Here is a 15918-nt window from a genome sequence, read left to right on the forward strand (position 1 = left end):
CTGTATTTATCCCTATACAAGTCAGTGTCCCTGTTTCTTGGCACCGATAGAGAATCGAATAGAACGTAGAACAGGGTCATAGAACAGCGTGTTCCTTCAACCTGCAAGAGGGATTCAGAGGGAGAGTTACCCTTGAAGCAGAATAAAGAAGTAATGCCATTGGGCACAATGAAGGGTACAGACAGGCTGTATAAATGAAAGGGTTAAAGGATGCCCCCCCCTTTGTGGTTAAAGGGGGGTTTAACCTTTAAGGTAACTTTTAGTATGTTATAGAATGGCTAATTCTAAGCAACTTTTCCATTGGTCTTCATTATTTATTTTTATATAGTTTTTTTAAAAATGTATTTGCCTTCTTTTTCTGACTCTTTCCAGCTTTCAAAATGGGGGTCACTGACCCCCATCTGAAATCATATCCTATATCTGATCATATTCTAGTCTTTCCTTCAAATCAGTGCGTGGTTGCTAGGGTAATTCGGACCCTAGCAACCAGATGGCTGAAACTGCAAACTGGAGAATACATTTTTTTAAAAAAAAAATTAAAAAAGCAATTGCAAATTGTTTCAGGATATTCCTCTTTATATCACAACTCAGGTGAACAAATTCAGCTTTGTGATGTGCTGCTGTTCAGCCAGGGCTGCTGGGAGTTGTAATTCAGTAGCAAAGGGTTAATGGGCACACTGTCACTAATGCTTATTTACAGGGAGGGTTGAGATCTGGGCAAGTCGGTTATTTTCTCTCCAATTCCCCAGCGATCTGATGATTCTCTGCAGTTGTGTAAATAGGAAGGAGGAGACGGTCCTGCGCATGCGCGCCCTCTGCTGGTACCCGACGCTTCTGTTTAGGCGAGAGTCAGTGACGCGCCTGCTGCATCTCCAGCATCACATGACATCATCCTCTTCATTACATCACTCTCTTCCCTGGACTGTCTCCTCCTCGGCTCTCCAGCACTCTCTCTCTCTCTCTGCTCCTCTACACTCATAATCCTGCACTCTCTTCTCCTGTGCCAGGGATCTACAGCACTCTGTCTGCCCAGCCAATCCTGCACTCTCTTTTCCTGATCCAGGGATCTACAGCACTCTCTCTGCCCATTTAATCCTCCTTTCTGTCCATCTGTGCCAGGGATCTACAGCACTCTCTTCTCCTGTACCCTGCTGTCTCTCCTTGTGGTTCTGGTCAGCAGTCTCAAGGCTTTGAGTCAGTCTCTCCACCTTTACCCATCAGTCCCCTCACTTGTACCCAGCTGTTCACTTTTGTTATCTAGGGGCCTTTTATTTTTCTATTTTGCCAGTCCAACTTTACAGACACCCATCATATTGCCCAGTTGCCCAACCAGCCTGCCCAGTTACTAGTCCAGCTTTTACCTTACCATCCAGGTACAAGCCAGTGAGACCCCTGAGAGAGCCCAACACAAGCCAAGCCCTCTGCTTAACAGCCCAGCAGCCACCCCCATAGCACACTGGCCCTCTCTCTGCTAGCCAAGTCCTGCAGCCACTTGCCCCTCAGGAGCCCTGAGCATGGCCGAGAGTGAAGCGGAGACCCCCAGCACCCCCTGTGAATTTGAGAGCAAGTATTTCGAGTACAATGGGATCCGGCTGCCCCCCTTTTGCAGGGGGAAAATGGAAGAAGTATCGGATTTCCCTGTCCGGGAAAATGACATCTGGATCGTCACCTACCCCAAATCAGGTAACATATATCCTTATATCAGCACTGGGGGGTCTGCAAATATATGACGCAGTGTCTGGGAAGGGGAAATTCACCTGGTGTGTGTGTTGGGGGTATTTGCAGCATTAATGGTATTTATGGAGCGGTGGGTGGGTGAGGGGTATATTGATTATATAATGCATCAGGAAGTGATGTTTCCCCAGACTATGACATCATGCATGGGGGGGGGGCTGGAGAATGAGCTCAGCTTCAGATCTGCACATTAACCCGTCCTGTAACCGTCTGCATTGACTTCTGTCTGCTTTGCAATTGGCCTTTAAAGGGGGTTGTTCGCCCTTTAATTAACTGTTAGTATGATGTAGAGAGGGATATTCTGAGACAATTTGCAATTGGTTTTCATTTTTTATTACTTGTGGTTTTTGACTGATTTAGCTTTTTATTCAGCAGCTCTCCAGGTTGCAATTTCAGCCATCTGGTTGCTAGGGTCCAAATTCCCCTAGCAACCATGCACTGATTTGAATAAGAGACTGGAATATGAATAGGAGAGGCCTGACTAGAAAGAGGAGGAATACAAAGTAGCAATAACAATATATTTGTAGCCTTACAGAGCCGTTGTTTTATAGATGGGGTCAGTGACCCCCTTTTGAAAGCTGAAAAGAAAAAGGCAAATAATAAAAAAATTATAGAAAATAAACAATGAAGACCAATTGAAATGTTGCTTAAAATTGGCCTTTCTATAACCTAGTAAAAGTTAACGTAAAGGTGAAGCACCCATTTAAAGGCACAAAACTCCACCTGCATCTCTCTGTTTATTGGCTCAGATATGTGTCAGTATTTCTGCATTTATTACTAAAACATTTATTGTCTTATCAAACATGGCCGCGCCGCAGAACCAGGCGGAACCACAAGAATATGTCAGGAACCGATGCTTTGCTTTAACTTACACATTATAGACTGGTGGGCATAGAAATACTGGCTGGGACCCCATTAACGTTACAATAAAGGGGAAGTTTACCTTGGCATCAACCTTTAAGGACTTGTTGAGTGGCATTAAAATGGTGACAAATTCACTTGGGCTTTATTTTATATTTTTAGGTTTCATTTAATGATTTTACTGCCTGGTTGTTAGGCTCCTATTTACCATAGCAACCAGGCAGATGTTTGAACAGAGGACTGGCAGCTGAATGGGGGAGGATTATCAGCACTTAGTTCTATAACTATCCACAGGGTAATTATCAGATCACAGTAGGGGCTTATACAGGCCTATTAGAAAAAAAAAAACACCTTAAAGGGGCTGTTCACCTTTAAATTAATCATTAGTGTTATATAGTGTGTAATTTCAGCAATGTGGTTGCTAAGGTCCAAATGGCCATAGCAACCATGCACGTATTTGAATCAGAGACCGGAATATAAATGAAGGAGTGAATAGAAAGATGAGTAACTTGTGTAGCCATTTGTTTTTTAGATGGGGTCAGTGACCCCCTTTTCAAAGCTGGACAGTGTCCAAAGACGAAGGTACATCATTTAGAAATGATAAAAAAGACAAAACAAAGACCAATTGAAAAGTTGCTTAGAATTGGCCATTCTGTAACAGGCTAAAAGTTAACTTAAAGATGAACGACCCCTTTAATAACCCAAAGCAGTCCTTACCCAGGGGGATTTTCAGATGTGTCCAATAGATATCCAGTCCTTGTAGCTGAAATCAGATGAGCAGCCATGGTTTTGGCCCAGAACACAGGACAATGAACTGCAGACCAGATCAAGAGCAGCCAAATAGCATTCAGTGTAGGCCTGTGTAGGACCTGTTTTACTGATAACAGCTGAACTACAGATCCCACAATGCTTTGCTCCTTTATTACCGTATATACTGGAGGATGTCAGTATTTGCAGTCCAGTTTTGCCCTGACTGATGCCTAGCCAGCACCCACTGACAGCCTGGACAGGCAGACTTATTGACTTAGTAGGGGGTACATTATCCCTTATAATACATGAGTGATACTCAGAGTTCCCTGTATAACTCAGCCTGCAGCCTTGTGCCTTTATATGGTCACAGAACAACCCCTCAGTGACTTCTAATATCCTTATCATTTACAGTAGGGGGTACATTATCCCTTATAATACATGAGTGATACTCAGAGTTCCCTGTATAACTCAGCCTGCAGCCTTGTGCCTTTATCTGGTCACAGAACAACCCCTTAGTGACTTCAAATATCCTTATCATTTACAGTAGGGGGTACATTATCCCTTATAATACATGAGTGATACTCAGAGTTCCCTGTATAACTCAGCCTGCAGCCTTGTGCCTTTATATGGTCACAGAACAACCCCTCAGTGACTTCTAATATCCTTATCATTTACAGTAGGGGGTACATTATCCCTTATAATACATGAGTGATACTCAGAGTTCCCTGTATAACTCAGCCTGCAGCCTTGTGCCTTTATATGGTCACAGAACAACCCCTCAGTGACTTCTAATATCCTTATCATTTACAGTAGGGGGTACATTATCTCTTATAATACATGAGTGATACTCAGAGTTCCCTGTATAACTCAGCCTGCAGCCTTGTGCCTTTATATGGTCACAGAACAACCCCTCAGTGACTTCTAATATCCTTATCATTTACAGTAGGGGGTACATGATCCCTTATAATACATGAGTACATAACTGGTCACAGAGCCCCTCCGTTCTGTCCATAAACAACCTTTCCATCATTCCCAGTTATTATTTGGCATCTCCATGACGCACTTCGAAATCTCTTCCTGTGGAACAGAAAGAAAAATCAATACTGTGATTAATGTTCAGCCGTTCTTGGCCGGTAACAATCCTTATTGAGAAGCAGTGAAAGCTCTGGGCTAAATGTCCATCAATAGAATCTCAGAGCAGCATCAGTGTCCTGTTTGGATGGAATTTCATGGAATGTTTTCTCCAGTGATTGGGTTGGGATGAGGATACAGGGATCGAGTTCCCCTGGTTTGTCAGTAGATACACAAAGTCAACAAACATCACTAGTGCAAATGATTTGATTCCAGGGAATATCATAAGGAACCCTCAAAGGGAATTCTGTCCAACATGTCGGTATTAACTAAGAAAGGATAACTCTAAGGTTTATGTAGATCAGTGCTGTCCAATTTAAATGGTACAGAGGGCTGGAATTTTTCTAATCTACATGGTGGAGGGCCAGTGTTAGCCAGGGCAGCCATCAGGGGGGGACAGGGGGGAGAGTTGTAGGGGGCCCTGAGGGTAAGGGGGGCCAAGCCACACCACACTTACTTGATTAGCCGGACCCCCCCTGCTTTCTGAGAGCTGCTGACTTCGGGAAGGCATGGACGTTTAAGGGGCCCTGGCTACCAAGTATCTTATAATGTGGGGGGTGGGCCTGGCCACCAATTTTGGCCACCAATTTTTTTTTCTTATGTGGGGTCCTAGCCACCAATATTTTTTATGGGGGGGCCCTCGCCACAAAATTTTTTTTATGGGGGGGCCCTGACCACCAATATCTTTTTATTAACATGTGGGAACCCTAGCCACCAATATTTTTTTTTGTTTTTTTACTGTGTGGTGGGGAGGGCGGACCTGTAGGTGGGGCTTGCGGTGGGCGTAGCCCAGGGGGCCCAGGAAATGTTGTTGTATGGGGCCCTGCGATTTCTGATGACGGTCCTGGTGTTAGCCACTCCCTGTTTTTACTTTAAACCACACCCATGTTACCGCAAGACCATGTCCACATTAACCCAGGTGGTTGGTGCTCACTGCAGGGATCAGGGCCGGAACTAGGGGTAGACAAAGTAGGCGGCTGTCTAGGGTGCCATCATTGAGAGGCGCACTTTTAATGGGGTTTATGTTTTTAATTTTTTCAAGCGTTTATTTAATCATTTGTTTCAGTAATCATGGTCACTCAGTTGGGTGGAATCTCCCTCCTTCACCTTCTCCCTCTTGCCAACAAGTAATAGTAATAATGGGTGTCAGAGAGAGACAGAGAGCTGGGGGGCTGCTTGGTGTGACTCTCGCTGCTCTCAGACTTGCACAGTTACACTGAACTGAAGACTTTCTTTCTATTACTGTAAAGTGTGAAGCCTCCTGCTGGCACAGCCACGTATAGATTGGGCTGGGCGCTGGCACAGGTACATAAATACTTGGGGGCAATATGATGTGATCAGATTTATTTTTGGCTGCTGCTGACACAGGTAAAGATTGGGGGCAATATGATGGCTGCAGGAGGGCTGTATGATGGAGGGCTGCTGAGCTTGCTGGTACAGGTACAGGGGGCAGTAATATAAATGAAAGTGTTGTACATTTTCTTGCTCTCTTTATTTAAAACCATCATGGTAAGGAGGGAAATGGTAATGCAGGACAGGGGGGCACTGATTGAAGCTCTTGCCTAGGGTGTCAAACTACCTTGTGTCTGTCCTGCAGGGATGTCACTCATATGTGAAAAAAGCTAAGTCATATAAGACATAAATCCATATGCCTCCTCCTCCCCTGTGTATAATACAGTATATGTATGAGACACACACAGGGAGAGAAGACAGAAGAGAGCAGGAGACAGGGAATGCTCTCAGTCTAATATGTACAACATACAGTGACACAGTGCTGGGGCCCCATTAGTATTTTGTATAAAGTGTGAACAGGTGAACAATGTGGCAGTTTCAGTCTCAGGTAGAACAGTACAGGGGCTTTAGGATATAAACAATAGAGGGGTCTCAGGTAGAACAGTACAGGGGCTTTAGGATATAAACAATAGAGGGGTCTCAGGTAGAACAGTACAGGGGCTTTAGGATATAAACAATAGAGGGGTCTCAGGTAGAACAGTACAGGGGCTTTAGGATATAAACAATAGAGGGGTCTCAGGTAGAACAGTACAGGGGCTTTAGGATATAAACAATAGAGGGGTCTCAGGTAGAACAGTACAGGGGCTTTAGGATATAAACAATAGAGGGGTCTCAGGTAGAACAGTACAGGGGCTTTAGGATATAAACAATAGAGGGGTCTCAGGTAGAACAGTACAGGGGCTTTAGGATAGATATAAACAATAGAGGGGGTCTCAGGTAGAACAGTACAGGGGCTTTAGGATATAAACAATAGGGGGGTCTCAGGTAGAACAGTACAGGGGCTTTAGGATATAAACAATAGAGGGGGTCTCAGGTAGAACAGTACAGGGGCTTTAGGATAGAAACAATAGAGGGGTCTCAGGTAGAACAGTACAGGGGCTTTAGGATAGAAACAATAGAGGGGTCTCAGGTGGAACAGTACAGGGGCTTTAGGATATAAACAATAGAGGGGTCTCAGGTAGAACAGTACAGGGGCTTTAGGATAGAAACAATAGAGGGGTCTCAGGTAGAACAGTACAGGGGCTTTAGGATAGAAACAATAGAGGGGTCTCAGGTAGAACAGTACAGGGGCTTTAGGATAGAAACAATAGAGGGGTCTCAGGTAGAACAGTACAGGGGCTTTAGGATATAAACAATAGAGGGGTCTCAGGTAGAACAGTACAGGGGCTTTAGGATATACAGAGGTGTCACAAGATGCGTTTTCTATAGTCACCCGAAGTTGCCTCACTGATGAAACTTTGGGCGACTATTGAAAACGCATCGCCGCGTGTGCATTATTAGATTAAATGAGATATTTAATGTTCTCAGAAAGAATCCTGGCTTTGTCCAAGTAGCTGCCCTGGGCCAGAATTCAATTACAGGGGGTCTGAGCTCTGCATTGTTTCACTGAGATGTATTCACTGACTATGCAGGTAATTCAAGCATGGGCAAATTTGCTTGTCCCCCATGAAACAGTCAATGTTGACAGTGTGCTGTCTCTAGCTCAGAATGTCTCCATCTAGGTCTACCATTCCCATCTTACCCTACTGTCTCTACCTTCCCCATCTTGTCTTGACTGTCTCCATCTTATCCTGGTGTCTCCATCTTGCCATACTGTCTCCATCTTTCCCCTTTTCCTACTTGTCAACTGTCTCTATCTTGCCCTACTGTCTCTATCTTGCCCTACTGTCTCCATCTTGCCTCACTGTCTCCATCTTTCCCCTTGTCCTATGTGTCTACTGTCTCCATCTTGTCCCACTGTCTCCATCTTTCCCCTTGTCCTACTTGACTACTGTCTCCATCTTCCCCTACAGTCTCCATCTTGTCCTACTGTCTGCATATTCTCCTACTGTCTCCATCTTGCTCTACTGTCTCCATCTTGTCCTACTGTCTCCACCTTGCCCTACTGACTCCATCATATCCCATTGTCTCCCTATAGCCCTACTCTCTCTATCTAGTCCTACTATCCTTATCTTACTATACTATCACCATATTATCCTACTATCTCCATCTTGCCCCAGTGCCACATTGCCATGTTGTCTCCATCTTGCCCTACTGACTCCATCTCATTCTGTCATCATCTTCCCCTACTGTATCCATCTTGTCCTACTGTCTCCACCTTGTCCTATGTCTTTCTCCATCTTGCCCTACTGTCTTCACCTTGTCCTACTTTCCATCTTGCCCTACTGTCTCCATCTTGTCCTGCTGTCTCCATCTTGCCCTACTGTTTGCTCTGCTGTATCCATCTTGTCCTACGGTCTCCATCTTACCCTACTGTCTCCATCTTACCCTACTGTCTCCATCTTGTCCTACGGTCTCCATCTTGTCCTACGGTCTCCATCTTACCCTACTGCCTCCATCTTGCCCTAATGTCTCCATCTTGTCCTACTGTCTCCATATTGCCATACTGTCTCATTCTCGTCCTACTGTCTCCATCTTGCAATACTGTCTTCATCTTTCTTACTCTAACCAATGTGCCCTATCATCAGAGCCACCATCATGGGATAAAGTTAAGAGACCTGTTATAGGTACCAACCAAACAGGAGACATGGACTGTCATGAAAGGGGATTGGCTTCCCCAGTTGGGTTTTGGAGTAATAGGGCCAAGAATGGACTGATTAAGTGGCAGATGAAGTGGCCCCATGATTCCTGATGTAAAGAGCAATGTGCAATGTGTGTCCCTCTGCTTATTACAGAACTACAACTCTAAGCAACTCCAAAGCTTGTATGAAAAAAATAAATGGACATTAATGAGATCACTCATATAGAATGAAGATTTTCACACCCGTATAACACTCACACCTAAATGAAATATATTAGTTTTTATTTCTGCCACCCCTCCCGAACTAAGTCCCCGCTGAAAGCCAACTCCAAACTCCCAGCATGCCTTACAGTGCAACATGGAACTATCTTGTAGGTACCAGTTTGCTGCAGGAGGTGGTGTATCTGGTGAGCCAGGGAGCCGACCCTGATGAGATTGGACTTATGAATATCGACGAACAGCTTCCAGTTCTGGAGTATCCTCAGCCGGGTCTCGACATCATTAAGGTAGAGTCCTAGTACAATTTCTTATCCATGGATAATGTTTTTACTGTATGTCATGTGACTGCTTCAACTTCCTTCCTGTAAGATAACAGCAGCACTGTCGTGCTTTACAGCTGGGACTATGCATAGCATTTATAATGGCATTAGTCCTTCCCTATTTCTAACATTGATATGGAGCATCGTTTGTGCACAACCCTTCCATTACAATGTCAAGATGCTGAGAAGAAGATGGTATAGTTTAGCTGAAGCAGAAGGGTTGTCCCCAAGCGTTCCATCTGTTTGTTGCATCTGTATCGTGGCACAGTCCTAATGGGCAGTCTGTATAGTGACACTGTGAATTTGTCGTAGGAACTGACATCTCCTCGGCTTATCAAGAGTCACCTCCCCTATCGATTTCTGCCATCAGATTTGCACAATGGTAACTCCAAGGTACGTGGGTGCTGCTTGCTCTTAGTTTATAGCTGAGATGTAGCATGGTTCCTACACCAACATCGTTTCCATGAAAATACCGGATATTGCTAGCCCTTAATGGTTAATATAAATAGGCGTGGCCAGTGAAAAACCACATGGGCCCCAAGTACTTTGAGGTCTCCTTAAAAAATGTGGGACATCTTTATCCCCAACCCATCCAACTTTATCCCCATCCAACTTTATCCCCATCCAAAGGGACTTGAGGGTAGGTTTCTTCAGACACAAAGCTGAGGAGGGTCCCTTTACATACACTCCAAACTAGGGGACACAAATCCTGATGGTGGCCCCTGCTACCCCTAGATCTTCATATTCAAAAAGGTTTGACTTCAGTTATGGTGTCCTGAATCCTGTGTTTTTATTGCACAAATATTACGGAATAAAGGGGAAATAATGGTTAATAAGGTCTATGGGTAGCCTGTTGGCCATTACTAAACAATTTTAAGAACAGTCACTGGCAATTTTTTTGTGTTTTTGGAAGGTTATATATATGGCTCGCAACCCTAAAGACCTTGTAGTGTCATATTATCAATTCCACCGCTCCCTGAGGACCATGAGCTACAGAGGGACATTCCAGGAATTCTGCAGGCGATTTATGAATGACAAGTGTAAGACTTCACCTTTTACTTTGTGTTGGGGAAGGGAGGAAGGTACCTTAGAACTTTCTGATGTATTGACAAGAGTAACAATGCTTTAATACTCCAGTGGTGCTCGTTCCAATCGCATCGCAGCCTGCACTACCCCAGGGAGGATGACACCAAGCTGGAGGTCTATGGAGCTCACTGGCAATTAGTTGTCCTGGTTTGACCGAGTCCATTCATAGCCAAGAGACCCAAATGTTTAGGCAATTCTGAAGCCATGCTGTTAATATATTAAGTATTAAGAGGAAAGGATTTACACACCCTTTTTGATCAGAGTAGATGGTTGTCAACCAGCACCACCGGAAATCCTGGATGTATAGATTGTCCAATGAGGCAAACTCTTTACCCAATGTCCCATTCAAGAAACTTCATGCTGCAATGCGGTGGAGCTCCCAGGGCCTTGGTCTATGCTCCCCTGGGATTTATACCATTGGTCAGAGTAGATGGTTGTCAACCAGCATCACCTAAAATCCTGGACGTATAGGGTCGTCCAGAGAGGCAGACTCTTTACCCAATGTCCCATTGAAGGTTGCAATGCTGCGGAGCTCCCAGGGCCTTGTTCCATGCACTCCTGGGATTTACACCATTGGTCAGAGTAGATGGTTGACACCCAGCACCACCTGAAATCCTGGAGGTATAGGGGGCCCAGTGAGGCACTGACTGAAAGCAGTTTCAATATGTGTTATATATCTATATATAATATATCTGGGGTTTCTTTCACTTTGGCAGTGGGGTACGGTTCATGGTTTGATCATGTTCAAGAGTTTTGGGATCATCGCCTGGATTCCAATGTCCTGTTCCTGAAGTACGAAGACATGCACAAGGTAACCCACACCCTGTGCTCCAGCTCCCTGTTATTTAATACATCCCCAGGGTATATGTGCAGAATGTGTTATCTCCTTTATCACCCACAGTATTTCAACATATGTCTCCTTCCTTCTAGGACCTAGGAACAATGGTGGAGCAGCTCGTCAGGTTCCTGGGGGTGTCATACGATAAAGCCCAGTTGGAGTCCACAATCGAGCACTGCCATCTTCTCATTGACCATTGCTGCAACGCCGAGGCCCTGCCCATAGGCAGAGGTACATTCCCAAAAGTCATTTGAGGTCTAATTGGTTTCACCTATATCATGGCATCATCCATTTTGCTTGGGTTTGACTGCGTCTTGGCAAAGACAGGTCCATCATTCATGGTTTCAGAAGGTGTTGAGAACCTGTGATGCTCATGTAAGAGCAAGTCATTCCCCCTTGCCTAAAAATGAAGAGGCTTCATGTCTGTATCTTTAAATACATATCTAACATCCCCCCGGTACTACTCCTTCCCTACCAATGGTGCATTCTACCATAACCCGACAGTGCCACGTACTTTCTTTTTAGTTCTTCATCTTTAATTTAATTTTAACATTTTATTTTCATTTCATTGTTAATGTGTTGTTTATTTTTCAGTTCTGTCTTTGCTTTTTTTTTTTTTTTTAGCTCATTCTTTGCATTCATACTGAAGGTCTTACACAGATCTGAAAGCAGGCAGTTAGCTTGTAACTCTATGTTAGAAGAACACGGCAGGTGGCAGGTAGGTATTAATTGTGACCTCGGCATTTGATTCCATTGTTATTAAAGGGGAAGCCTAGGGAATTAACATGCATTTGCCCCCCACCTTTGCTACTCTTCTGGGAAGGTTCCCATTAGATGTTGGAACATTGTTGCTGGGAGTTGCTTCCATTCAGCCTCAAGAGTATTAGTGAATTTGGGCACTGACGTTGGGGATCAGGCTCACAGTCGGGGTTCCAATTCATTCCATGAGGGTTCAGTTGAGTTGCCTCTTCCTTTGCTGCTATAACTGCCCCATCTCTTCTGGAAAGGTTCCCACTAGATGTTGGAACATTGTTGCTGGGAGTTGTTGCTGGGAGTTGCTTCCATTCAGCCACATTGAAGTTGGAAACTGATGTTGGGGGATCAGGCTCACAGTTGGGGTTCCAGTTCAGTCTACTGGGGTTCAGTTGGGTTACCCCTCCCTTTGCTGCTATAACTGCCCCTACTCTTCTGGGAAGGTTCTCACTAGATGTTGGAGCATTGTTGCTGGGAGTTGCTTCCATTCAGCCACAAGAGTATAAGTGAGGTTGGACACGGATGTTGGGGATCAGGCTCACAGTTGGGGTTCCAATTCATCCCACAGGGGTTCAGTTGAGTTGCCCCTCCCTTTGCTGCTATAACTGCCCCATCTCTTCTGGAAAGGTTCCCACTAGATGTTGGAACATTGTTGCTGGGAGTTGCTTCCATTCAGCCACAAGAGTATTAGTGAGGTTGGGCACTGATGTTGGGGATCAGGCTCACAGTCGGGGTTCCAATTCATTCTACAGGGGTTCAGTTCAGTTGCCCCTCCCTTTGCTGCTATAACTGCCCCTACTCTTCTGGGAAGGTTCTCACTAGATGTTGGAACATTGTTGCTGGGAGTTGTTGCTGGGAGTTGCTTCCATTCAGCCACAAGAGCATTAGTGAGGTTGGACACTGATGTTGGGGATCAGGATCACAGTTGGGGATCCAATTCAACTCACAAGGGTTCAGTTGGGTTGAGGTCAAGTTCTTCCCATCTTAGCAAACCAATTCTATGCAGACCTGCTTCTGTGCACGGATCCTTTGGGGAAGATTTATCAAGGGTCGAATTTCGAATTTGAAAAACTTAGAAATTAGAATTCAAAAAGACCAACCGAAATTAAATCGAAGGTTTTTTTGGCCGGATAGGTCATTCCAAAAAAAGTCCACCAATTGACTCCAAATAGGTTCTTGGAGGTCCCCCATAGGCTAAAACAGCAATTGGGCAGGTTTTAGATGGTGAATGGTCGAAGTTGAATTTTTAAAGAGACAGTACATGATACATTTAGAATTTTTGAATTTTTTTTCAAATTTTAATCGAATTTGGACTATTTTTTAATACCACGATCCCTCGTTTCTATATTTCGGCAGGGCGAGTCGGCCTGTGGAAGGACATCTTCACCGTATCGATGAATGAAAAATTCGACCAGGTGTACAAGCAGCGGATGGGGAAATTGGACCTCGCCTTTGAATTCAACTTATAGAATAATAAAACGCATGCATATATATATATTCGTAAAGAAACATAAAGGCTCTGTTTATACCTTCTGCACAATAGGAAATAGTCTGAGATATATCAGCTCCAGGAAACTGCTGTATTCACTTATATTATTATTATTATTATTATAATATATTATATTATATTAACTCCTGCAGTGCCTGAGCAGTTTAGAACCTGCTGGGCTGCCTGGTCACTGATGTATTCCAATAATCCGTGTAAGCACATCAGTTGGCGAGAACAGGATTGGTTGCTTTAAATTTGCTGTAAATGGCTTGTGACCCAATCTGATTGTGCGCTTTTTTTTGGGGTGATGTTCTCTGTGTTATTTTTTTTAGAATTAGACTGAAAGGATCTTTGATATTTACGGGGTGTGGGGCGGACGGTGGGTAACCGCAGGGTGGCTGCGATTAGATCTCAGGGCTTTGCGGTGGTATTGGTTCATTCTTTGTCATGTTTGAAATAAAAAAAAAACATTTATAAACGTATGAAACACAAAAACCATGAATATCCTGTCAATTATATCCTTATAAATGGCTCTTAGTGATGTCATCAGTTATAAACGGAGCTTAGTGATGTCATTTTAGTCACATGACTCACTAAAGCTTGTGTTTTATAATAAATAAAGTATATATGAGGATATTAGAAGTCACCATGACCTGGCCTTCGGCCTCGTGCTTTTATGTGATCACGGAATTTAGAGGTGACTATTAATATCCTTGTAAATTACAATAGGGGTTACTTTATTCACTATATATACACCAATATATTTCATGTTAATGAAGAAGAATGTAAAGATAGGGAGGAAATAATTAGTGATGGGCGAATTTGCGCCGTTTCGCTTTGCCGAAAAATTAGTGAATTTCGTGCAAAATTCGTGAAATGTCGAAAAATTCGCGAAACGGCACCAGCGTCCATTTTTTTGAACGCCGGCATCCATTTTTTTTGTGAAAATGTGTCAGCGTCCAAAAAACTTTCACGCCCGTTTTGCAAATTTATTCGCCAGCGGCGGATCGCACAAATTCGCCGCAAATTCGTACCTGGCGAATAAATTCGCCCATCACTACAAATAATATATGGGGTGTCAGAGTAGCCTAATAGATGCAGAGGGTGCTAAATATAATATGTGTCCTATACAGCTATGGTGGAAAGAAGAAAGGCCTGCTGGGAGTTGCCCTTTCATTTATAGGGAAATTAATATAAAGTGGCGTTACCACTAGAGGGCGAGCTTGCACCACCAGCAGACTGATTGCCTTGACCTATAAGTGAGGCAATTAGATTCTCCCATACACAGGAGTCAAACCCAAGTCCTGGCCATGGGAAAGAGAGCAGCCCATGTACATTTCCAGGTCAAGAATTCTGGACTCACTAAAGCTAAAGTAGATCCTAACAAGGGTAATTCAGGCCGACCCAGTTTACTTCTAATGGCTGAAGGCAAGGAGAGGCAGGGTTAGGAATTGAATACATGAATGCTCTATCTCACCATATGATTTCCAGGATGCCGGGAATTAAAAAGGAGAACAAAGAGCTAAAAATGTGCAGCTTTGTCTTTTTTTTTCTTGCCAGTTCTAAATGTGGCACCGGCACCTGCAATTAGAGGAATTAATCCCAAGGCCTGAGAATGACTCCCATGTGTGGAGCTCATGTGATATAAATAAACATTATGGGGGACATTTACATTGACTTTCAGAAATAAAAACATTACAATACATTTTGACCTTAAAATATTACCGAGTAAGGTCCCTGACATTTTTAATGTATTTTAGGGAATACACGTGTAGTTCTTTATCTGATACTCCTTCACTTAGTGATACATCTGCCAGGGCTGCAGCAGGTGAGCAAAGTCGTATTTTTAAAACTTGGGCCGTTTGTAAGTGAATTGATTACTATGGGCAACATAGGGAAAGAAACAGAGGACCATCTGCAGGGTCCATGTTTTTTAACCCCCACAAATCTCCTTTATACCAAAAGGGTGTCATATCTTTAAGTCCCTTCCCTAAAAAAAACAAAGGGGTAACATCATTGCAGAAGTGGGGATCTATCATCTGTGCCTCTGGGACAGAATGTTCTGTTATACAGATAGCTAGAATCTCAGCTGTCATAAAGCAGGACAGGACTGCTGCTTACAATGGGGATCAGATAGGATCTGTGCAGCCACTGGGACAGAATGTTCTGTTATACAGATAGCTAGAATCTCAGCTGCCATAAAGCAGGACAGGACTGCTGCTTACAATGGGGATCAGATAGGATCTGTGCAGCCACTGGGACAGAATGTTCTGTTATACAGATAGCTAGAATCTCAGCTGCCATAAAGCAGGACAGGACTGCTGCTTACAATGGGGATCAGATAGGATCTGTGCAGCCACTGGGACAGAATGTTCTGTTATACAGATAGCTAGAATCTCAGCTGCCATAAAGCAGGACAGGACTGCTGCTTACAATGGGGATCAGATAGGATCTGTGCAGCCACTGGGACAGAATGTTCTGTTATACAGATAGCTAGAATCTCAGCTGCCATAAAGCAGGACAGGACTGCTGCTTACAATGGGGATCAGATAGGAATTTTTTTAGTTACATAGATTATAAAAACCCTTTTACAAAATAATGCACACCTTCAAATTACTAGCATGATGCAAACTCTAATTAATGAGAGTCCATTTGTGGCAGTTCATGTAGTATGTGACACCAAACCACCCAATCCACCCTCCAG

At 43.9% G+C, this 15918-nt stretch overlaps 1 protein-coding gene across 1 annotated transcript; it reads left to right on the forward strand.

Moving 5' to 3' along the window:
- The first annotated feature begins 1004 nt into the window (after nucleotides 1-1004).
- sult4a1.L (sulfotransferase family 4A member 1 L homeolog) lies at nucleotides 1005-13703 on the forward strand. The gene is given in 7 exon segments (NM_001094084.1): nucleotides 1005-1683; nucleotides 8885-9015; nucleotides 9361-9441; nucleotides 9962-10088; nucleotides 10851-10945; nucleotides 11065-11203; nucleotides 13082-13703. Coding segments are annotated over 7 exon segments (855 nt in total). The 5' UTR covers nucleotides 1005-1514; the 3' UTR covers nucleotides 13195-13703.
- Nucleotides 13704-15918: the final 2215 nt, after the last annotated feature.

The sequence above is a fragment of the Xenopus laevis genome, chromosome 3L, assembly GCF_017654675.1.
Source record: "Xenopus laevis strain J_2021 chromosome 3L, Xenopus_laevis_v10.1, whole genome shotgun sequence".
Lineage (NCBI taxonomy): Eukaryota > Metazoa > Chordata > Amphibia > Anura > Pipidae > Xenopus > Xenopus laevis.